We start from the raw sequence: 25708 nt of genomic DNA, 5'->3' as shown, positions 1-25708 counted from the left end.
TTGAAAAAGCTTTATATTCCAAGCAGGAGGTGGCAGTCAGAACAGTGGTGAGAAATAGAATGAAACTTGACTGTGAAAGGGTCACTAAAGCCAAACTATGTCTAGAAGGAGGAGAGAGAGCAGAGGACGGCATTGGAAAAGAAGAGAAGAAAAGTGGTTGGGTGCTTCTGCTTTGCAGTGCTAGCAGAGTGTATGGCCAAGACTGGAAATGTTAAAAACGAATCTTTCCAATAGCCTTTGAAATGTGAACTTTTCCAAAATTAAAATAGAAACAAGTTAGCTAGATCAGAGATATGGGGAGGGAGGAAGAAGTATTTCCAAGCAAAAAGTAACCCACTGGTTGAGATGAGCCACACATAACACTGCAGAGAGGCATTGAACATCCTGTCATCCCAGCTGCTTTGTTGGCTAAGACAAGGACCTGGGTGTCTGCCTGATTTACAAAGACACATTTAATTGAGCAATTACATGGATTAAATTAATTATCCTTTTCCTACAATTCATTCTTAAACGGAAAAGTACTTACCAATTTTAACACTGTTTTCAAATAGACCTGGGACCAGTGTGAAAAGAAAATCAAGGAGTTGAAAAACAGGCTGCACGTTTTAAAGGCACAAAGTAAAGAGCCTCTTCCAGAACTTCACGAGGAGCTCCACAGAGAAAAAGAACTGATTAAGGTATTGAGATCTGAAGTAGTGTTCAAGATAATCACTCAGCTGTTTTCTGAGAAGTTGAAGTGTTTGTCTTTCATTGTCTGTGTGAAACAAGTTTTCAGGTCCACTTGGAAATATTTTTTCTACCTTCTCTGTAATACACCATGCTGGTTGCTGAAATAACTAAAATCCATGCTTTTTGAGATTCATGTGTGAAGGCTAGAAAGATTTTTCAGAAATTCTTCTCTTGGGGGATTTTGCCCTTAAATCGCCCTTCTGTTTCTCCTCTGTAATATAAGATGTGGCCTCTGAGATTACATTGAAAGCTCTTCCTTTATCAAATGGCCTTGTGTTTGAAATTAAAGTTTGACTGAAGAATTCATTTTTTTTTTTAGAGGACAGTAGTTGGGGGTTTTGCTCAAATACAATGTTTCTGTAATATTTTCCAAGCTATATTCTGCCCAATGGATACTACACTAGCAAAACTTCCTGGGTATGTCAGAGCTTTGCAGAAGACAAGGCAAACTCACCAATAGGAATTTGGACCAGTTAAGTTTCCAGGTTAGGAACTCCCTCCATCTCTTTCCTTTCTGCAGATTTGATGTTGGAAAGACATCCACAGCCTAATGGAATATAGTTTAATTTCTTTTTCCTTCCTTTAGTGATTTCAGGGATCTAATTGAAAATAATTAGGAAGAATTGAGTAGTGTCCTACTTCAAGCTGTACTGGAAATTAGTGTCCTCCTGCCTGAACCTTTTTTCTTCATTGTAAAAATTTCTAACATGCAAGAAAATTTTTATATAACAAATAATATGACAAACTGCCATGAAACCATCAGCCAGCAGAAAAATAAAATATTACAAATATAATTCAAATGCCCTGTATGATCCCCAAGGTATTCCCCATCCTCAGAGTTATCCACAGTCCTAAATATGGTGTTTTACCATTCTTATGCATTTCTTTATCATTTTACTACATGTGCATGTAGATCTTGGTGGAATATAGAAGTATTACTTTTGTTTTTAAACTTTATGTAAGCAGTACCATTACTCTGTACTTAAGTCATAAAGATATACTTCTACATTTCCTTCTTAAAGTTTTCAAATTTTACTTTTAAACTTACAGAGTATCTTTACTCACTGAAGCACTGATTTTTGCTTTGTTCCTATAGATGCCCATTATCCTGTAGTCCATTTACTGATTAGTCCAGTGTCCAATATCAGGTTTCCATATATGCACGGTTTAATTCCTGGTTCTCTGCTCTATTCCACTGGTCTGCCTATCTTAGCATTTATACCAAATTATCTTGAGTACTGTGTTTTATTTGAATAGATCTTCATTTCAGATGTGGTGTATCCATCCCTCATTCTCACACGTGAGTGTCAGTGTCCTTGGTTCTTTGGTTTCTCACATCTTTTAGAAGCAGTTTGTCAAACTAATGGGAATCCTGGTAAGAGTTACAGTGGAGCTGTATTGAATTTAGAGAGTAATTTGGAGGAAATTAACATCTTTTTGACATTGAGTACTCCTATTTTCAAATATGGCATATTTCTCCTTTTAGTCATGCTGAGTGTTTTATAACTTTCTTTATGTAGTATTGTACATCTTTTGTTAGATTTATTTCTTGATGTGTTACTTTTCAAGCTATTGAAAATACTTTTTCTAATTATATTTTTTGTTTATACTGATGCCTAGAAATGTGATTGACTTTTCAGCATTGATACTATATTTAACTGTCTTGTTAAACTCTTTTATTAATTCTGATAATTGTGTCAATTCTTTTGGAGGTCTATGAACACAGTTACCATTGGTGAATAATGACTGCTTTGGTCATTTTAATTCTTATACTTCTGTTCTGTCTACATTGCTTAGTACCTCCAGAGCAGTATTGTAGAAGCATTGATAGTTGGCTCCTGTGTGTCAGTCCTAATTTTATTCTATTTTATTTTTTTTAAGAGTCCTGATTTTAAAGAGAATGTTTTTATTTCACCATGAAGTATGATTTTTGCTGGTCATATTTTAGTAGATGTCTTTATTAGGTTAAGAAGGTTCCTGTCTATCCCTGATTTTCAAAGTTTTTATCATTTCTGTATCTTTAAGTTTGGATCTAGACTTCAAGTAAAAGATAAGAGGACTTGGAGTCCCTCTGAGTTGACACATAGATTTTCCTCCCATCAAGTCTAGAAACCTGTGCAAAACGTGAACCATAAGCCCATGTTTGGTTCAGTTCAGTCACTCAGTTGTGTCTGACTCTTTGCGACCCCATGGACTGCAGCATGCCAGGCCTCCTTGTCCATCACCAACTGCCGGAGTTTACTCAAACTCATGTCCGATGAGTCGGTGATGCATCCAACCATCTCATCCTCTGTTGTCCCCTTCTCCTCCCGCCTTCAATCTTTCCCAGCATCAGGGTCTTCTCAAATGACAGTTCTTTGCATCAAGTAGCCAAAGTATTGGAGTTTCAGCTTCAGCATCAGTCCTTCCAGTGAATATTCAGGATGGACTGGTTGGATCTCCTTGCAGTCCAAGGGACTCTCAAGAGTCGTCTCCAACACCACAGTTCAAAAGCATCGATTTTTCAGTGCTCAGCTTTCTTTATAGTCCAACTCTCACATCCATACATGACTACTGGAAAAACCGTAGCTTTGACTAGACGGAAAGCCCATGAGGAGGCATAATTTCTCCCAAGTAGGACAGTTCTGTTTCCACTAGGATCTTTTCAATTTCCATAGCCTCAGCATTCTATTTTTCTGTGCAAAGAGTAGGGGAGAGGGGGCAAGAGCATTGAGTTCATTCAACCTATGACCATATTCCAAAGAGATCCCAAGTAACCTGAAGCCTGTCCAGAGCAGTGTTTATCATTCTTAAGTCACTTGGGGGAAATACCTAACCACTCGACCTTTACTTTCCTCCTTGGAAAATTACATTCCCATCACAGCCAAGTTGACATATGGGGAAGTTGCTTTACAAGGTTATATGTGTCTATATATGTATATGATTTCTTTGTTGTTGTTCAGTCACAAATTGTGTCTGACTCTTTGCAATCTCATGGACTGCAGCATGCCAGGCTTCCCTGTCCTTCGCTCTCTCCCAGTTTCCTCAAATTCATGTCCATTGTGTCACTGATGCCATCCAACCATCTCATCTTCTGTTGGCCCCTTCTCCTGCTGTCAATCATATTTTATATGCTAATTATAAACTTATGAAAATTATTATCCTTATAGTGGGCATCTTATGTTCACAAAACTTGTCAAATGATTGAATCCATGGGATAGTTTTATTTTTTAAATAATTTTTATTGAAATATAGTTAATATATAATATGCTAGTTTCAGGTGTACTACACAGTGATTTGACATTTGCATACATTATGAAATGTATCACCATGAAATGATCACCATGATAAGTCTAGTAATCATCAGTCCTCATACAATGTTATTACAATATTATTGACTATGTTTCTTATGCTATATATTACCTCTCTGTGGCTTATTTATTTTATAACTGGAGGCTTGTACCTCTTCATTAAATATTTTTTGAGTAAGTAATGTGGTCATATGGTTCAGGATTTGAAAAGGTATACATGAAAACTTCTTTCCCATCAGTTTCTCTCCACTTAGAAGCAGTGTTACAAATTTGTTATATTTTCTTCCAAAGATACACTATGTATATACAGACCAATACATGCATACATACACACACACACAAACACACACTCATTTTTTGATCCTCTTTTTACCCAGATGGTAGTGTAGAAAAATAAGACTTGACAATCCCAACAATAACTGAGTCCACAGGAAGGCTTAAATGCTGTTGTGCTGCGTTAGAGTTCAGTCAAAGCCTGTGCAGTGCACCACTTTATGTAGTCAAGTTTCCCATCACATTGCATATGAATAGTTGGAATTTCGCAGGTACTTTTGCAGTATAGAAAATTTCTCTTGTTAAATTAAGAAAGGCAAACTTACCTGACATGTTCTCTTTTGCAGTTAGTTTTGGTAGCAAATCTGGAGTATTTTCATTTTAAAATGGAAGTGTGAGTTTTGAAATGTTTATAGAAATAAGTGAACTTTTTGAGCCTTAATAGACTACCTCAGTAGACCTCACCCAATATAGTTTAATTCCTTGCTTTTTCACTTAATATTTATGAACATTTTAAAGCTTTTGAGACATACTGCCAAATTCTTTTCTTTCAATCATACAATTTGATATTTGAGGACTTACATTATGCTAGGTCTCTTGGTAAGTGCTAAGTGGGCAGTGCATTGGTGAGAAATGTTGTTGTGGCTCCAGCCAGTTTGGAGCTGACAGTCTAGGCTACTGGAGAGATACATGTTGACCAGAGTTGTACCATATGGGTACATATGTATGCGTGTGTGCATAATTGTAAGCATGGTGAGTATAAGAAGGAAAAAGGACAGAGGGGCCGTGAGAGCATAAAACAAGGGTCCCAATTTCATCCCATGACTCAGAGAAGGCTCCTCTGAGGAATTACCTGTGTCTGAGACCTGCAAGTGTTGGTGGGAATTAACTAAATACATCTGGGGAAGCATAAAGGTGAAGAACTGGGTAGCATCTCAGGCTAGTAATTAAAGAACAACAAATTGAAACAATAACTAGGAATCATTACACATGTTAAACTTGGCCCCCAAATATATAAAACTCAATACCAAACAGTATGTGGGAAAAGATAGTCATTCCTTTGAGGACACAATGTGGCAGTATTTATTAAGAATCCCAAAATGTCCATATTCAAAAGTTCTACACCTGTTAATTATCCTTTCAATTGTGGGAGAAGACAGGGTATCCAAACCAAAATGGATTTAAACCTGGCGGTGGATTACTTACATCTGCCTCCCTTCTGGGCAGGCGTCTGAGCCCACACTTTTGACCAGGAAACACTGAAGTGCAACCATCTTCCGGTCTCTCGAGTCAGTGAATGGGAAACCTCTGCTTGTGGCTTGCCTGCTTCATGTGATGAAGCTGGTAAAAAGTCTTCCACTGCAGAACCTGCTCTCATCCACCTTACTAGAGTCGTGAAGCTCGAAGTAGGAAACGGAAATTTAAAGTGATGATTACTCCTCTGAAAAAGATGTTATTTCTTAAATCTCCACGCAACCTTTAAAAAGAACCCTTTGAACCATTTTGTTCAATGTAAGTCCTGTTGGCAAGTTACGAACTCATGCCAGTGTAGCTTTTAGAACTCTGAAAATCAATCAGAATTAATCCATTATTACTGTTGCCACCCCTCAGACAGATCACTGATGTAAATGAAATACTCTTCTTTCAGATTTCAATAGACAGGTGTGAATAGAGACCCTTCAAATGTGCCAAAATGCAGAATACCGAAAGCCCACTCAGAATCTGGAGGTCTCTTGAGTGTTTGGGCTGTTTCATTTTACCTTCTCTCTCGTGAAAGTAATTATCTTGATTAAGTCCTAGAATTCAAAAATGTTTTAATTTGACCAATACTTCATTTGAAAAGAAAAAATTGTTTCCAGAGCCAGAGGAAATTTTCTGCTAACCCATCTCTGGCAATCATTAGGGAACAATTTTTTTTTCCCCCTTCAATTGTATTTATTCTTTTTGAAAGTTAACCAAAATGATTCGCTTAACAGAAGCTGCCATTATATGATTGCCACGTAGCAACAATGCATTTCTTAAGGTGTTTTTAAAAGTAGGGAAATTACATTTTAGACAACATTCTGTAACACAGTTTCAGAATTAAGTGTATGTAGGTGAGAGAGATTGTTCTCACCTCCAAAAATACTTTACTTTCCCCTAAATAAAGGTAAAGACCTGCTTGACTTTAACGTAGAGTTAAGTATAGAAAAGTCTGAAATACCTGAGGAAGTGAAAATAAAGGTAGAAAAGAGTTCTGCTTTGAGAAAATAGGTGCTGAGGAATTGGCCAACCACAACCACAGAGGCTGGCCCTGGGCTGTTTCTCATTCAGAAGGTCCCGCCCCCTTTCCTGGCCTCCCCTCCCCCAGGGTCCAATCAAACGATTAGCCTCTACAGGTTTGGAAACAACAGCAGCTTGAGTTGAAGAGTTTTCTTTCTTTCTTCCCCCCCCCCCCCCCCCCCCCTTTCTTTCTTGTGTTTAAATGCAGGAACTAGAGAAGTCTTTAGCTAACTGGACTCAGAACTTGAAAGAACTTCACACAATGAAGACCGACCTAACCCAGCACATTCTGGTGGACGACGTGATGGTTTTGAAGGAGCAAATAGAGCATTTGCACAGACAATGGGAGGACCTTTGCTTAAGAGTAAGTCAGTTAACTGCAGGGCACGGCTCTTCTGAAGTTTATTGAAATGTCTCGGAAGGCCAGACAAAATAGAAAGGAGCTTAATTTCATTGAACCGGGAGGCCCTTTTCAGTTGGAGCCCGGGCTGGCGCTGTTCCTTGAGAAGGCAGCAACAAGGTTTAACAGATCTGACCTTTTGTTTCTCCAGCACTCAGTGCTGGAACTTTGCACACTCTTAATGAGCCTTTTTTTACAAAAAAAAAAAAAAAACCACCTTCAGAGCGGGGGGAGGGGAGGATTGCGGTTTTGAGCAGCTGTGTGCACTCTGCTCTGAGTCGTGTGGAAATGACAAGTACCAGTCCTTGTCTGAGAATCAGAACTTCAGCAAAGAGGTCCGGGCTGGCCTTAGAGCAGTGTCTCTGCAGTATCTGTTCTAGGCCCAACAGACAGCAGGAGTGCCAGGCTCCAGGGCATTTTATCTGAGCACCCTGCATTCACATGCAATCCAGTGTTTATTTCAAGTAGCTGGCTTTTAAAACTCTCTGAAAGAAATGGTCAGCTGCTGCTACACTTAGTATCTCAGTGAATCACTTATACTTATTAAGAATTGGATTGCAGTTAAGGTATTACAAGGTGTAAGCAGATGACAGGATCAGGTTGGAACTGAAGGGTTCAAGTAGATCTTTGTTTTAAGAACATTTAATTCTAAGAAAACTTAAGTCCTTAATCTAATTTTTGTGAATTAAGAGATGTACAAGTTGAAAATTCAGACACTTCTGAGTGTATTTTAATAAAAATGTTTTTCCTTCTTTATTTTAGTATTTAATATTCATGATATATCTGTCCTTTTAGAATTTTAGAATAGTCCATTTAGAATTTTTATTCAAATTTTATATAACAGAAAATTGCAAATATGTGAAAGGTATCCTGAAAGCTAAGGAAGAACTGAAGAGTGGGGCCCAGATGTTCCTAATTGTTACCATCAGGAATCCAATCAGAATGACGCTATACAAAATGCCAGGATTTTTAAAAGCTGAGATGAATAGATGCTGTGAAAAACAGAAATACAAAACTTGGTTTTTTAGTGATAGTTTTTTCAGCCCTCTCAACACATTTGGTTGGGTGGATGTAGAAGCATTGTCTATTTTTGCTTCACTCTGAAAAGAGCAGAGGGTTTTTTTGTTTTGTGCATAGCTGAAAAATCTCTAGGAGTTCAACTTTGGTCTCTGCATTTGTAAAGTGGGATGTTAAAAATTAACCAAAAAAACTTTTAGGTTACCCTTTTTATCTCTAGGATTCTGAAGATTTCTAAGACCTGGGAATACTTTGGTACATTTAAAGAGGCTGATTTGCATTCTTTAAATTTATATTTATTTAAGTAATAAATTTGAACCCTGGAAGGCGGAAGATCCTTTGCTGATGTCAGCTTAGGGGTTACTTCTGCATAACAGAGAGTTGGGTATTTGGGGGTCAGCCTGCTCACTGCAGACCAGTATTTGATTCCATTTCCATGGTTTCCATCCAGAGCAGTGGTGCATGTTGAGAAGGTGGATTAAATGAATGATATGCATGTTTTAAATTTTGCTTTGTTTTTGAAATATATCACTCAAACATTTAAGTGATGTTAATTTTTGTGGTCCATTTGCACTATATTCATAAGATTTATATTGTGACCGAGATGATAGTTTTTAAATTAAACAGGTGGGACATTGGCCTTAAGTAAGAATAAGGACTTGATCGTTTTTTTAAAAGAAAGGATTTGGATCATAAAACAAAAAAGTAACATGTAGCAAGAAGTAAATAAATGTATACTTAAAGAATAAAGAACAGAAGAAATTTAGGTGATGCTTAAAATACATTCATCTAAACTTCCTATTTCTAATTTTTAATAAAATGTGGTAATAATAAATTGAAGGGCATGGCAACCCACTCCAGTATTCTTGCCAGGAGAATCCCATGGACAGAGGGAGCCTGGCGGGTTGCACAGAGTCAGACACAACTGAAGCAACTTAGCAGCAGCAATAATAGATTACTGCATTATATTAAAACTGTTTTGGATAAAGCTGAGTCCTTTTGGTCAGTTACACTTCAGGTACAATCTTTTGTTACTGTTGCTTTTTAAGGCATTTATCAGAGGTGTGAAACTTCTGATGATGTCAAACCCTAGGTCTTTAAAAGGCAAAAACATAATAATTTAAGTCCTTGGGATCACTGATTAAAATGAATGGAATCCATAGTCCTTTTTGATGGGGGGTGGGGAGGAAGAGAAACTCTTTCCTTCCTGCCTATACTCAGCTGCTAAATGCATTGTCATTTCCAGGTGGCTATACGCAAACAGGAGATAGAAGATAGACTCAATTCATGGATGGTGTTCAATGAAAAAAACAAAGAGTTGTGTGCATGGCTGGTGCAGATGGAAAACAAAGTTCTCCAGACAGCAGATATTAGTATTGAAGAGATGATTGAAAAGCTCCAGAAGGTGAGCAGGAGTCCCCAGAGGGGTACAGTTATGACCACCACGGTCTTCTCTGCCCTCCTCACTCCCAGACTCAGAACTGTATGCCGTAGGCACATTTCCAATGAGATGGGAAAGGTGGGCTGTCCTTGGTGGGCAAGGTGCTGTGTACTAGGGGGTTGTTTTCTCTTTGTTAGGAAGAAAAAGGGGCTCACGCACGGCTTCTTAAGCCCCAGTTCACACCCCAGGGGGCTTATGGTTTCTCTAACTGTATTGTTAAGATGATCCCCTGGCCAAAGGAGAAAGACCAACAGCAGTGGGGCTCGGGATTGTGAAGTGGTTGCCAATTCCCATAAAGAAAGGAAGAAAGAACCTTCTCGTCGCAGTCACCCCAAATGCCACTCAGTTAAACCTCAGGAAAACTCTTGCTGATATGTTAGGCTAATTTAATTATAACCAGTAGTCCTCAGCTCTCAAGTGCATTAGAATAACTCTGTGAGGGAAACCAGGGCTTTTGAATTAAGAAAGTAAGTACTGCCTCATGTATTACATATGCACTTTTTAGCTGGTCGCTGAGGGGTTGCCTTAACAGGTGAGAGAAGTGTTTTTGTTTTTTAAGAAATTTCAGGAGGCACAACTATGTGTTTGTATCTGCCAAAGAAATGCATTTTCTGTGGTCATCCCAGCTTTTGTTTTGGTGCCTATGCCAGGACTGCATGGAAGAAATAAATTTGTTTAGTGAAAACAAGTTACAATTAAAGCAAATGGGCGACCAGCTGATCAAGGCCAGCAACAAGACAAGAGCGGCTGAGATTGATGACAAGCTCAACAAAATCAACGACCGTTGGCAACATCTTTTTGATGTCATTGGCTCAAGGTAAGGGATGGCCTAAAAATGGGTTCCTACTCCATGGCTACAGTGGTTACCTCACAGATCTCAAAACTGAGCCCCATCTTCCTCTAAGGTAACCCAGCAGTTTTCTAAACTTACAGATGAAGGTAGAGCTTGATAAAAATGAATGGAAATTCTTATTTTGATATTATAGGAGGATTACATTGTAGCATGGTGGTTTAGTCATGAAGTCGAGTCTGACTCTTTTGCAATCCCCTGGGCGGTAACCTGCCAGGCTCTTCTGTCTATGGGATTTCCCAGGCAAGAATAGTGGAGTGGGTCACTGTGCCCTCCCTCAGGGGATCTTCTGACCTAGGGACTGAACCCAGGTCTCCTGCATTGCAGGCAGATTCTTTACCAACTGAGCTACCAGGGAAGGAAGGAAGATAAACCAAGTCTATCTCACCTTTTTTTTTTTCTTTAGCTTAAAATTTCACATGACTTAGACTTGGTTTAAATGAGAGTTGGTCCTTGAGGAGGAGGTATTATTTAGAAATTCTAACACTACCTTAAGACTTGTGTGAAGTCTTAAGATGAAGTTATGCCTGCTTGTTCATGCTTGTGTGTGGCAAGGGCAAGTAGGTCAAGGCATTGGCCGGATTTTCTGGGGGCTGCTTCTGGGGGGTCCCTGAAGGTTCCCCTCCCCCTAATCACCACCATCAGAGGAGCTGGGCTCATTCAAGGAAGGGCCCCTCTGCAGGTTTGTGTGCTAGGTCCCCAGTGGGCATCTGGTCCTAAGATGTGGAGTCCGGAGGCATAGCTATGACTATAAATCAAGGTTATCCAGTGCTTATCAGAAACAAGACTGACCATTTGATCTCCCCTCACAAATAATGACGACGATATCACCCAGAGCTTCTAAATGTTTTCTGTCTTCTCTGTCCAAACAGAGACCCCCAACCAAAGTGTTTTTCAGTTGTAACCTGGCACACAGTCACCTGGCTTTGGGGCCATTCATGCAGCTTTGTTCACACTGGCTGAGCAAGTCTGTTACACAACAGAACGCTCACACATTTTGACCACATGTAGAGCATGGACTGTACAGGAGGATCCTGTAAGAAAATGAAACACTGCGGAGTACGGAAAATAGAATACTCTTAATGATCCTTTTCTTTTACCCCATCGTTTACCCTAAACCTTGAGTGAACCTGGTTCAGTCAGCAGAGGCACCAGGCCAAGTGCTGTGAGAATTACAGACCGGAAGTGCAATAAGATGAGTCAGTTGATGTTAATGGGAGCAGACTTGCCAGCAGCTGTAAAACCAAGTGGTCTGAGAACTCAGATCTCATCTTCCTGGAGTGGGGGTGGGGATTGAGAAGAACCTGATGAAAGAGCAGTGTTCCCAGATGGTCTTGATTAAGGGGGTGGGATTTGAGGGTTCCTGGTGGCAGAGAGAGAGAAATGTATGTTATAAGCAAAAAGGTACAGGGTAGGGCAGAATAGAAACTGTTCTGGAAATTATAGGAAGCTCCATTGGCTCAGGTATAGGAGATGAAGCTTTTAGAGAAGTAGGTTGGAGCTAAGTCTTACACAAGCTTAAATCTCAACTAAAGACTTGGCCTCCTAAATAAAGTCTGAGTCTTGCATGGTTTTTTAGCAGCTGAGGGTCTGTTGAAGATAAATACTAGAGTGATTTGGCTGGCAGCATAACTTGGGCTAAATTTAACATCTCTCTACTACCAGTTGGGGGAGTGGGGGGGAAATCTATGTTAATCCATGGTGATAATTCAAGTAAGAGCACAGATTTTGAGTTAGTCCTGACTTATCTGACTTCTACCTACCACGGAAACTTGAGTAGTGATTTAACCTTCTAGAAACCTTTCTCAGTTTCTCAGTCTACAAAATAGATCTAACAGCACTGATTATGGAGAAGGCAATGGCAACCCACCCCAGTACTCTTGCCTGGAAAATCCCATGGACGGAGAAACCTGGTAGGCTGCAGTCCATGGGGTGGCTAGGAGTTGGAAATGACTGAGCAACTTCACTTTCACTTTTCACTTTCATGCATTGGAGAAGGAAATGGCAACCCACTCCAGTATTCTTTCCTGGAGAATCCCAGGGACGGGGGAGCCTGGTGGACTTCCATCTATGGGGTTGCACAGAGTCGGGCACGACTGAAGCGACTTAGCAGCAGCAGCAGCACTGATTACATCAGAGTCCGCTGTGTGAATGAATGACAACACGTGTCTTGAATTTGTCACAGGGCCAACACATAGGAATGAGCATTTATTGAATGGTTACTATCATTGTCTTTCCCTAAGAAGACTTCAAGTGGCACGTTTTTTGAGTGCTCGAGGATTCCCTTGCATTTGTCTAACAGTGAGAGGTCTTTCTTCCATGAGACCAGTGTCTTTGTCTTATTTCCCGTGCTTAGAGAACAGTGCTTCAGATAATTTGTTGAAATGAATGGATGTTCCAGGACATAAGAATGTGATCATTTCTGTTGGGTCAGTTGTGGCTGGTATGCCTTTGTCATCACTGTCTTTATCTCCTAAGTTTTCTTGGGCACCTGGCACTAATCCAAGGTATGACGACATCATACCTGTTCTTAGATCATTCAGGAGCAAGATCTAGATTCTGCTTCCTGAGGGCTAGAATGATTATGCATTCTGACTCATGCATGCTTTGGTTTTATCACTTCAGAGTTAAACAGACTGCTTGCTTTCCTCCCTCCTAATTGCCTGTCTTCAGCCAGTTGCATGGTACGAAAGAAGGAAAAACAGCCAGTGAAATTTCAGTGGTCTTTCTAGAAGGAGCAAAATAAAGAGTTGAAGTAATAGCAAATATATTGGCTGCTGGCTATATTCTTCACAATGTACCTTTTATGTCTGATTTCACATAATCATCACTGTAATTCTGAAAGGTAGATGTCATTATCCCATTTTACAGATGAGGAAATTGAGGCACTAAAATTAAGTAACTTGGCACGATTGCATAGTCAGCACATGAGGCAACCAGGATTTCAACTCAGACAGTCGTGTTGCCTCTCTGCAAATCCAGACCCTTCTGATTTGTTATACCAAAATGAGTAGACCATGTTGAAATCCATTCAAAACTGAGGAACTAGAAAGGAATAACTTATTTTACCTTAAAGCAAAGGCCAGGGTGAGACATATGACTGACAGTCTAGGGAACTTAGTTGACGTGACACTTCAGGTGAATCTGTGGGTTGAGGCAGCAAGCTTGAACTTGCCATAAATTGACCTCATGTATTAATAGAATAGCTCCTGGTCTGATCACTGGCACTCATCACATCACCATCAGAAAAGCAGGCAAGCACAGGATGCAGAAGTTAAACCACACGGAGGAGAACCTGCAATCCTGCAGGGTCCATTAATAACCTCATTTGTCCAGAGAATTCTGGACATCATTTAATCATTCCTGTCCTGCTCACGTGTTCTACTGCTTCATTTCTGTGGCAGGAGACAGCGTCTCTTGTTAAAAATAAGATTTGGAGGGAGACCATACACAAGCACCCAGCTTCATGACTTTAAAATTTTAACCGCAGCCTTTAACTTCAAAGCTGGAGATGGTTCAAGAAGTCCAAGACCTCAATAAATCAGGCTGGAAAAAGGCCTATTGTTTTGGGGTTATTCTCAACAAAATAGAGGTAATTTGCAAAAGAACTGACAAAACATGAAAGACAAGATTAGTTCAGTGCACATTAAATTTACTAGTCATTTCAGGTAGTAGGCTCCATTGTGGGGTGGATAGGGTGTGGGGTTTTTTGTTTTTTTGTTTTTTTTTTAAGTGCCAGGCTTATATATATTATTTTATTTCATTCTTGCAAGAACCCTACATGGTCAGTATTCTCCAACTTTCAGAGAAGTACTCTGTAGCTCAGAGAGGGTCAATAACTGAGCCAAGGGCAGAAGCGATTCTACCTCGGGCAGGACAGAGCCACGGTCTTTATATCCCCCTGCACCATGCATCAGAAGAGCACTTGGCTCCTTTGAGACCTTTAAAGGTGCTTTATATCAGAATATTTCTAAAACCTGGAATTCAGTATAGACTTTACTATTTTCTCTGGAGCAGTGGTTCTCAGATTTAAACATGCAGCAGAATCCTTGGAGGGCTCCCGAGAATGTGGATGGCAGGACCCCACCCCCAGAGCTTCTGATTCCCTAGGTAGAGGAATGCGCCCATTCTCTGGGCCAAGAATGCATATTTCTAGCAAGTGCCAAGGTACTGCCAGTGGTTCAGGTCTGGGGATCACAGATGGAGCGAGCAGCTGGGTGACTTGCCACAGAGTGGACTTGCCACTTATGGTAACCTTGTGGCCTCTGTAGCATATCTCCCTGTTGATGAACCATGGGCTAGATTCTGGATGAAAAAGCACCAGGACAGTGATGGGTCCACCCATATACATGTGTGTAGTATTAGTTTATGGTCCAGGAGGTAGGGGGAAGGTGCTTTGACCCAAACCACGATTTTTCCCCTGCATGTATAGTGTTTTTCAGCTTCTGTAAAATTCTTAAAGCAAAGAGTCTAAAGGATACATCTTCTGAAATAACCAAATAATCAGGGGGGCTGGGGTGCCTAAGTCAGTCTTAATGCCGACTTCCTCACATAAGGTCACATAGGCCCTGGTGGTGGTTTAGTGGCTAAGTCGTGTCCAACTCTTGTGACCCCATGGACTGTAGCCTGCCTCCTCTGACCATGGGATTCTCCAGGCAAGAATACTGGAGTGGGTTGCCATTTCCTTCTCCAGTGGAATCTTCCAGACCCAGGAATCGAACCTGGGTCTCCAGCATTGCAGGCAGATTCTTTACTGACTAAATTGTGAGGGAAGCCCCTGGTGTGGGCACAAAAGTTCACAGAATTGACTCTCCATCTGAATTGCTGCAGGAGCTTTTAGCATTCCTCATGGGCCCCTGGGTGGCTTCTTACATTTGTGACATCTAAACTCTTATCAAATATGTTATTAATTTCTTTCATAGAAAGCTTATTTGAAGCACTATGTATTTTTTGGTGAATGGTGTGAACCCAGTCTGATTTGATGACATATTAATTATATCCTACTATGCTCAATGACAGATTAAATGAGTTAATTTTTTTAATTGTAGAGATTGGCTATGCCTCTTGCCCATGTTTTCTTCGATAATGTCATTGAAAATTGACCTAGCAAAACCTGAATGCAGGAGAGATGGCTAAGTTACAGAAGTTGTTTTTCAGAACCACCAATATGTGTGATTCGTGTTTTGGGTCAGCTGGGTTACCTATAAAAAAGAACAGTTTAGGCACAGGATGTTGGGTAATGGACCAAGGGATGCAGAATTGCCTTGCTTCAGCAGCACAGACTAAAACTCTGAAAAGAAGGTTCTCGGCCGTCAACAGGACTGATGCCAAAAAAAGCTTCAGCTCAACACATAATCTCACCTATGTGTACCCTTGATTTCAAAATCCCGGTAGATAAACTCCTTAAAAATCCACCTCCTTTTGTTTCCCAGCACCTCCATCCCCCTTTCATTAATCAGAACCTTCTCTGTGCCTCCTGAAGCAGGGGCCCTGTGTCCTCAGTGAAGCACTGTCTGGTTGTTCATCTTGGTGGAAACTCTTTGGAGACATGGGATTAGTCTTTAAAGTTTTAAAGACTTTTCTAGCAGCCTGTGAGGATAATCTGGTGAAAGCTTTGCATGCCTAAAAGAGATGAGACAGCTGAGCGGAAAGACATACTCCCAGAATATTTCCAGTGGTATCTATTGGGTGTTGGGATCATTGGTGGTTTTAATTTTCTTTTTATCTCTGTTTAGTAAATGTTCATTATGGAAGAAAGAATACTGGAACTTTTTTTTTTTTTCCCTTAAAAAAATGTCATAATTGTTGTTACCTTTCTCCTAATCTTTCTTTGATGGTAGATCATTTAATAGACTTGGCATCCTTAGGCCAGTGTTATGAAGGAGGGATGCACTCAGACACACTACCTAATGGTCCCTTTGTAATTAGACTAGATAGCTCTCCTGCTATTAGCAAGATCAAGTCCATGGAAAAACTTTTTAATGAAGCATAAATTTCCTACCAATGTGAAAAGCCCACCTGTTTTATATTAGTAGCAATTAAAAGGTTGTCATTTAACCTCAGCAGTTATCACCATGGCAACTGCATGTTAAGATTGTTTTTCCATCCCTTGAAGAATGGGCAAGGAGATGTGTGCCTTTTTAAACTCCTGGGTGTTTCATTGCTCTCCTTTTATCTGTATTTTCTCAAGGTTACTCTGGAAGACCAAACAATGCTGCTAGTCATAAAGCTGACTTGCTCTGGTCTTAGCAGGTTGCCTGATTTAGTGGGACTGGAAAGACTTAAAGATTTTTAGCACAGGGAGAACCAGATGTGACATCGGCCTCCCCGTCTCCTTTTTCCTTCCCATCATTCCCCCTCTGGAGCTAGCGGCTGCTGCTCTCAGGGCCGGCAAAAATGCCTTTCTGAGGGCCGGAGATCTTCCCCAAGGAGACAGCAGCCATCACAGGGACCACGAGCCTCAGGAGTCTGGTGTCCAGCATCAGACAGGTCCGGTGTCTGAGCAGTGGAGGTCACCATGCATAGCCAGGCATGTGGACACAAGTTAGATGCTGCATTTGAGGGAACTATTTCCACATCTGTACTCCTAATTTCACTGGTTTAGAATATACTTGCTGTGTTCAAGTGGGGATGAAATAATGACTAAATGTTGGGCTTTAGGGACCCATGAAAAATGATTGATATCATAGAGTCTCCAAATAAGTCTGAGACTGAGCCTAAAAAGGGCTTGGACACAAACCAGTGGTGCTCCACTAAGCAGAGCCACTCAGGATCACGTCAAGAACCGTGAATAGAGATGGGGAGGAATTTTCAAATCCTCACATTATGGTAAACCTTAGGAGGAAATAGCAAAGAAAACTGCAAAATTTCTTCCTTCCTGCAAATCTTGAACTCCATTTGTACCACAAGAGAGATGTTTTGGGTTTTGGGGTTTTTTTTGTTGTTTTTTTTTTTTTTTTGGTGCAAAAAAGCAAAGAAGTGGACTAAATTAATTCTCTGCTCCTTCTAAGCCAGGATGCACAGGACTGAAAAGGCAAGGCAGAAAATCTCCCGGGGCAATTTCTTCTTTAGGAGAAAGCCATTCCTGTTGGACCTGGGGGCTTCAGATTACACCGTTGCTTTTAAACCTGAAACAGAGACATTTAATTTGATGAGAACAGAAATCCTCCTTTCCAGCGCCCCAAATCTAAATGTTTCTTCCCTGGGTTTATAGCACTTCATAAATAACCCATAGATAACACGGGGACTTTCTTCCCTGGCATTGCAATCCTGTAGCGTCAGAACAAAGACTGTGTGTGCGAGAGACAGGCAAGGGCTGGAGATGTTTGTTTACTGGAAGGGAGAAAACTAAGGTTTAAAAATTGCAGTTAGCGAAGTCGCAGGTCTCTTGCTGGTCTCCGGGCACCGTCCTGTGCTGGCCGCGAGGCAAGCCCCTGGGAGCCTGCGGGAGGGCGGCCTGGGCAAGATGCAGAACCAGTGAATGGACAGGCCGCCGCGCGGGGGAGGGGCCGCCTCGTCCCCGGGAGGTGGAGGTGCAGCCGGGAACTTGGAGGTTTCGCTCAACCTAAGGAATGATTTTTTCTCATCAACAGTAAGTGCCATTTCGATCATCCGCCCTGCATCCGGGAGGGGCGGCTTCTGTCTCTGGGTGTCTCCTTTCTCGCGCGCCCATGTTCGTTACAATAGAAATGACCGATGAGATGGTGGCTGCGGAGTGTGTGTGCTCGGCCATCGGGGGATGGGTTCTTTCCACTGTCAGCATGCCGTGCGTGCGGTGTCTGCAGCCAGCCTTTGACAAGCTGGGCAAGAGAAGTGATTATGCTGTGGGGAAAATGGAAGTCCTCCGGCTTCAAAGAGGCGATTAGCTCAAATGTGATGTCCCTGCCCTCAAATAAGGGCTTCAGGATCTTGGAGTAATTGATTATCTTACTACAGGGCTAGTTAGTTGTTTACAAAGATGCAATTATGCAGAATTCATACAATGTTTTTAGCAACTGACAGCTGCACACGGGTCTGTTTTAGTAGAAATTCAGATATTCAACCATCTCAGTTTTCCTTTTTAAATTATGCAGTCCGCATTGGCATGGGAATTTTTCTAGCTTATACTGATGCAGGGCCTTAATCATTTAACTGTAGACCCTTCTGCATGGAGAAAATAGGGCTGCAATGTAAACTCTTCCATATACATGAATTTGATATTTAAAGCTTCCTGACACATTAAGACTTAGGCCTGACTAATGAAGTGTTATTTACCTGGCTTAATTTTTTATTTTTGAGAGAGAACAGGGTTCACAGGTATTAAATTCTCATCCATCGCTAGATGAAGATAAACAGAAAACTTTATTCACCGTGATTATTTTCTGCATTTCTACCCACAAGCCCCACAAAAGAACTTCTAAAATGTATACTCTTTGGCAAACTTCTTATTTTGTTTGGTATCATATAAAAATGTGTTAATTTTATTAAGGTCTTCCAATAGTTCACATAGGTGAAAAACTTCCTCTTTGCACCTAAATATTTTGGTTTTCCAGTCCTCAGAACTGGAATTCAGCTCAGGGAACTGTGTCTATTTTTTCCAGAGAAACATGATTTGCTGAAATATATGTGTGATTAGTATTAGTCAAGCGCATCTGGGGTGAACCATGGGCCAGTGCCGAGATGGTGAGCTACTTAAGCTGCCTGGGTGGCTGATGCAGTCCAGAATTGTGCTTGCTCCCCTGTGCCAACAACAGTCTCTGGCTCTCTGAATGGATTTCCTTGTTCCCAATATTAACTCGAGATTTAAAATTTTCCAAGAGCAAAATTAACAAGGTCTAACTAGGAGGTCGGTTGCCTGGGTTGGCAAATGACGTGTACTTCCTGACCTGGGAAAGGTGATGATTAGATAATTATATTAGTGTCTGCACAGAATAGAACCATACAGACTAAGCAATACATCTGATGGTTCTCAGATGTCTTAGTATGATAATCTGAGGAACAACATTCATTTATACCACTGGGTATTTGGGGATATTTCGCATCGGGGGATATTTGGTCAGAGGTTGGGACATAGAAGCAGGTTAAGTCCTGACTGATTGAATGTTTTGTAGCTTCTTTTCCTTTTCCTCCCACTCTCTCCCTTCCTCTTTTTTTTTTGCCCCAACCGTGCATGTGATGTGTATGCTTGGTTCGGAGTTCTTCGCATGTCTAATATAGAACCAAGATCTAGGAGCGTGTGTGACTCATAGTATGCCAGCAAATTGTCTGTAGCTGGATGGCTCGAAGGTGCTCTGATCTTTACCTCTTTCCTTTAAAATGTATTATGACCATCTCTTTTATGAAAAAGACAACTTTGAAGGGATGTGTGAATGTCACTTGCTCACTCAGAAGATATTTATTGAGCACCTCCTATATTGTATTATAATGTCAAATTAGATCATGACCCCTGGGAATAAGTTATCTTGGAATCCTCAGGATCTTCACAGGACCCCAGACAAAGTTAGTGGTTAAAGTTTATTGAAAGGAAATCATGAAGGGGCAAAGTGGGCACTCAAAATGCAGCATTTAGTCAGTGGGTTCCTACTCCCTTTGTGTCCTGAAGCCTGGTCATATTCCCTGACAGTGATGAAAACCATCCTGTACCCCCACATATGTGCACATTATCATGCGTAGATTTATATGAGCCATCACGAGAAAAGTGCTTAAGAACAGCAATTCTGGCCAGATTGCCCAGGTTGACATCCTTCCTCTGCCATTGAATGAGTATGTTACCATGGCAAATTATTTAACCCCATTGCCTCAGTTGCCTCATCTGTCAATTGGGCATTATTCTATACTGATTTCACTGCACTGTTGTAAGAATTAAATGAGTTAACTACTATATATAAAGCACAACAAGCCTGATACATATAGATGTCAGCATTTCTGTGGATGTTCCATTTTAGTAATATAGTTTGTGAACTAGAAAGCATACCCAATGTAGGAATTTTAAAAGAATGGGATAACAGAGAGAGTCTAGTATTTTATTCCCACACCTAACTGGTTTGGACACCAATGGGCCTGAGCCTCATATTTTGGGTGCCACTGGCCTGGAGTACCATAGTCCTGGGGATGCCATGCTAATTATGCATCCACCTTCCCATATTCCCCCCTCTACTTGTTGCATACCTCACCCTTAACAGGATTCAGGATCACTGCATCTTGCTCTTTTTGCTCCTAGGTTATTTCGTTACTTGTTAGCTTTCTTCATTTAAACAGTTGCATTCTAGCCCTTTTCTTTCACAATAAAGAAAGTGAGATCCTTATGATGGCGTAGGGTCAGGTGCTGGGTGAAGCAGTGGGGGGGGGGGGGTGCCATTTTGGGAGAAGAGAAGGGGAAGGATGGGGAAGCAGGGCAGTGTGCAGAGGTGCTGGCCTGAGCACCTCTCCCCACTGACAGGAAGCTCTCAGGGCCGGGTTTCTCTAGCCGAAGCCTCCCAGGAGGGTAGCCCCTCGAAAACTACATGGAAGACTTCATCCCATGGGGCCTAGGGTTCCCACCTGCTCTGGCATTGTCTGGAGTGTTCTTGCTGTTCCCCAGTCAGGATGACAAGACATTGGGGTGAGGATTTAGGGTCTAACTCTAAAGCCAGGGGAATAAAGGAAGGATCTAGGTTACAGCTGCATCCAGGCCTGGCCCCAGATTCCGTTGCTTCCTTTTTAATAAATCATCTTATGGCTTTGAAGGAAACTTCTTGTGGCGTTTGCAGTAAGAATGTAATTTGGAAAATCTACCTTCTTCAGATCATCACAGCCACAATTTCTGGGCCTTTATCTCTGTCAGGCACTGTGCCAAATGCCTTTCATGCATTTATGCCTCATTCTGTCCTCTCAGCCACCCAGTGGAGGACGGTACCACCGTTCACAGTTTTACACGTGAGATTAAACAGAGCCGGACTCATACCCAGACCCTTAACACAAAGTGTGTGCCCTTCATCACCAGGCTCCTTGGCCTCCTTCCAAGCCTGCCTTCCTCATGACACTACGAGGATAAAATATTTATGAAAGGACTGTGTGAAGGCCAATGCCATATAAATGAGGCCTTATTGTAGCAATGTGTGATCCCAGTCATCGGTCATAAGAGCTTAGTGAGTGAGCATAGTGAGTGCTTGCTTTATGCCAAAGGCTTTACATGCATCCCCCTGTGTCTCAGGAACCCCTACAAGGTTGATAATTTGCTGGTTAACGAGGAAACTGGGAATCAGGAAGGTTAGGTTCCTTGCTGGGTACATAGCTTATAGATGGTACAGTGGGGCTCAGACCGGGGTCTGCTCACTTCAGGGCTCTGGCCTGCATGTTGCCCAGATGCTACTGCCTTCCTGAAGCTGAGGGGACCTGAGAGTCCTGCTGGAGGTGAGGGGCTGAGGTAGAAGGATTTTCCCTGAATCATAAAACTAACTGGAAATAGAGCTGGAGCTGGAAATCATTCCCCAAGGTTGATTGGGCTTCCCTGGTGGCCCAAATGGTAAAGAATCTACCTGCATTGTGGGAGACCAGGATTCATGACCCTGAACCAGGAAGATGCCCTGGAGAGGGGAATGGCTACACACTCCAATATTCTTGCCTGGAGAATCCCCATGGACAGAGGAGCCTGGTGGGCTACAGTCCATGGGGTCACAAGAGTCAGATACAACTGAGCGACTAACACACACACAAGGTTGCTTTTGTCAATAGTGTGCAAAAAAGAACATAATAATAAAAACAACCTCTCTGGTAACACGTGTAACTATGGTTTTACTAGATAATCACGTGGACTAGAGGTGCTCGTACATATTTATTCATTCAGCAAATGTTTGTAAACACCTCCTGGCCACTAGGTGGTCTGAGGGTGTGCGGTGCATGCAGAGGGGGCCGCATGCCACCTGGCCGCTGTGGACTCTGGATGGGCACAGTGAATGAGGGATTGCCGGAGAGCCCCAGGGCTGTGGGAGCACGTGGGCGAGAAGCCCCCAGCTCATCTCAGAACAGTGGTCGAAGCTACGGGAGAAGGAAAGGGGAGCTGGTTTGTGGAGGGCAGGGCTGGAGGCAGACAGGCCATGGACCACTTGAGGAATTGAAAGGGTCAAGGTTTTAAACTGATGTGTCAGGGTAGGTGAGGACTGTGGAAGGGTTTGAGTGAGGATCGGACGCTGTATACTTCAGCTACCGAACCAGAAGCTGGTAGGAGGGTGAGGGGGCAGCAGGAAGCTGTTCACAGGCAGTCAAAGAAGAGATGCTGGCGGCTGGGGCGGGCGGGGCACTTCCTGTTAGAGTCAGTGCCCCAGTTTCTCTTTCCAGCACCGTGGGATGCAGTTCTGATAGCACCTCGTAACGTGAGTATCAGTAAGTGGGAGCTTTCCATTGTTGCCATTACCTCAAGTCTCTGGGATTAAAAAAGCCCATGGATTACCAGAGCAAGCCTTCACTTGCTCTGCTTGAGGATTTTCACATTGTCTGTGGGGTCTATATGGAGATCATTTTCCCTTAGCCCCTGCATCACTCCCCCTTGACAGCACTTTGACATGCCCGTGAGCCCTCTGTGTACGCTGACGCCAAGCGTGTTAGTTCAAGTCTACTCCATGCCGAGTCAGGCGGATTGCTCGGGTTAAATGGAGCTGGAACCATGCTTGCTGACAACATGTCCACCCCTCCCTTCTTGGATCAGACGGCTGCCCCATGATGGGCTGGTTCCCTCTGTGCAGCACCTCCAGCGCCTCGGGCTGGATGTGGTGGGGTTTGGCACATGCTCTGTGCTGACTCAAGAGGGTCTCATGAGAGGCATCTAGGGCCAGAGACCCCCAGTAAGCCAGGTGTATAACATCTTTACCCATCAGGGAACGTCCTTGACTGCTGTAACCTCGGTGATACCCAAGACAGAAACTGGACAGAAGTCACAGGTGGTGATGTTAAGATGGAAAGAAAGAAATGGCATCTCCTGACTCCTTGGAGCCCTGGAAAGATGTACTAGGTCTCAGGGGATCCCACCTTGGGAATGATAGGATTTTACGTGTGCCTGGGTAGTTAACTCTTAGTCCATTTAAAAATCAACTACAATAGCAGTTTTGTAAATTGTCCCATATTCTGTGCAAACTTGTATCTGGTGACATGAGCATTGTCCCTACTATAAAATCAGTAGCCAATGATGATTCCCTTTTACCCTCCAGCACACGTGTGGGTGCATTTTTCTCACCGCTAAACATTGTGCTTTTGTTTTCCATCTCTCTCTTTTTTTTTTTCCCTGCAAATATATTTAGGGTGAAGAAGTTGAAGGAGACCTTCGCTTTTATTCAGCAGTTAGACAAAAACATGAGCAACCTTCGCACTTGGTTGGCTCGGATCGAGTCTGAGCTTTCTAAGCCCGTGGTTTATGATGTCTGTGACGATCAAGAGATCCAGAAGAGGCTTGCTGAGCAGCAGGTGGGGAAGTGCGGAATGGGTTTCTGTCAGGGCCCACTCATTCAGACCTGTCTCACGCTGGCCGTGTGTTTTAGCGGGTTCACATCTCATAGTATTGGTTTGTTTCTTCCAGAGAAAGCTGACAGCCTGTCTGTGTCCTTGGGGGTGTGAGGCGTCTGTCTCTTACACGCACACCCCACCATTCATGTGGCTCTTTGTGAAATATTTTGAATAATATTTAAGATGCAGACCTTAATTGTAGTGATAAATAAGGGTTTTTTTATTTTGTAGTTTCCTTAACTTTGGTCTTTGTTTTTGGTAACATAGTTTTGGCAATGAATTGAAAGAAAAAATAATTTTCCAACCAAAGAAGGTCTTCCTGGGACAATACTTGATGGGTGTGATAGAGCTTCAAAAAAGTGGGGGGCTCGAGGGGTGGGGAATACAGAGGACCAATAGCTGAGGAAGCCTCTTCTGTGGATGTTCTGTACATTTCTGCCATCAGTCCTGTCCCCTCTTAGCCAACCCTGGAAATCCCACAGTTGGAACACCATTGAGTTTTGCCCCCTTACCTGTGGTCTCACTGACTTGTCAAATCCACTCTCCTGCCCTCCATGGGCTCATGTTCAAAAACTCATTCTCATATGCAGTGCCCAAGCTCCTCTTTATTTTTAAAATAGCTGAGGTTATGTTATTTTAGTAGCTTTTAGAAACTTGTTATTTAACAAGCTTCTCTTGTTTTTCTTAGCCCTGTGAACAGATTCGGTTTTAACCATAGAAGCTGTATGGTCGCCGTCAAGTTCACAGACTTGTATGTTTTCTTCCTGTTTCCTCCAGAGCCTTGGTCTTTGTTTCTAACTCACCATGCAGGGGAGATTCACCCACAGATCACAGCTGCTTGGGGGCTGAAACTTTTTCATCAGATTATCATCAAAGCCAGAAGGCCACCCCTTGATGATAAATTCTCTTGAGTTCAGGTCAACATTTCATGCTCCCCTGAAATAGAGCTAAGAATTTGATAATACTCTCAACTTAGATCTTTATTTAATCCTATTACATTTTACTGTTTGAATAATGCCTATTCTCTGATTTTTAAACTAGTATGATTTAGCAATGCTCCAAAGTAAAAATACTGGTTTTCCCACTTAGTCTCAGAAATTTAAGTATGTCTTTCCCATTGAGGTCATCTATATTCCATCTTTCTTTTGTGGAGAAATGAATATTGATATAACCACCATGTTAATGGACACTGTAGAGATTTTCATGCCTTTTCAGTATAGTCACAGCTACTAAATATTATCAGCTTTAATTACAAGATTGATCCATTAGGTTGGATTTCTTGAATAGTCGCTTCATAGACAGGCCTTACATATAACCATTTACCCTGGCTGGTGAGCTTTTTCAGGTAAATAGAACCAAAGCTGACAACATTTTTCCCCTTGAATAATGACTGGCTAAATTTGGCAGCTGCTGATTATATAAATGTGTTAACACTTTATAAATCTGACGTGTGACAAACATTAAATTGCAGGGAATTTATTCCCAAAAGTGTGTAATTTGGAGCAGCTGCCATTCTCTTGGCTGTGTTTGTTCCTGTATACTGAAATGGTATATAATTTTAATCTGGCTGATTTGAAGCTTTCCTCTTCATAGAACTTAGAATCACCATCATGGAATTCTTATCCCTTGGTTATAAAACAAATTTATGGAGTTAGTGTTCAGGACCACCTTGCTGTAAAGAAGTCAGATCTTGTATTAAATATCTGTCACGAACTACTACAGATTTAGCAGATTAATGTACCTTTATCATCTTATAGTTCTGGAGGTCAGAAATCTGACACAGGGCTGAGGTCAAGGTGTTACCAGGGCTGCATTCCTTTCTGGAGGTTCTGGTGTCAGCGTTCACTAACTCAGTTGTGTCCAACTCTTTGTGACCCCATGGACTGCAGACAGGCTCCTCCGTCCATGGAATTCTCCAGGGATCGAACCCAGGTTTCCTGCATTGCAGGCAGGTTCTTTACTATCTGAACCACCAGGGGAAGTTCTAGGGGAGG

The 25708-nt window shown here is 41.9% G+C and overlaps 1 protein-coding gene across 4 annotated transcripts in view; it reads left to right on the top strand.

Annotated features, from left to right (window-relative positions):
• SYNE2 (spectrin repeat containing nuclear envelope protein 2) overlaps positions 1–25708 on the top strand; it is a 320326-nt gene that overhangs the window by 273352 nt on the left and 21266 nt on the right. For 3 of the 4 annotated variants that reach the window (XM_061156908.1, XM_061156910.1, XM_061156909.1), the window contains exons 96-100: positions 552–677; positions 6763–6918; positions 9218–9376; positions 10063–10229; positions 23513–23675. In XM_061156908.1, the coding sequence (XP_061012891.1) occupies positions 552–677; positions 6763–6918; positions 9218–9376; positions 10063–10229; positions 23513–23675 (771 nt within the window). Of the gene's footprint in view, positions 1–551; positions 678–6762; positions 6919–9217; positions 9377–10062; positions 10230–22493; positions 22592–23512; positions 23676–25708 lie in introns of those variants that run through there. The other variant, XM_061156911.1, reaches the window with a different exon arrangement.

The sequence above is a fragment of the Dama dama genome, chromosome 12 (genome assembly GCF_033118175.1).
Source record: "Dama dama isolate Ldn47 chromosome 12, ASM3311817v1, whole genome shotgun sequence".
Classification (NCBI taxonomy): Eukaryota; Metazoa; Chordata; class Mammalia; order Artiodactyla; family Cervidae; genus Dama; species Dama dama.
Note: the sequence above shows the minus strand (reverse complement) of the source record. Positions and strands in the feature narration are given on the sequence as shown.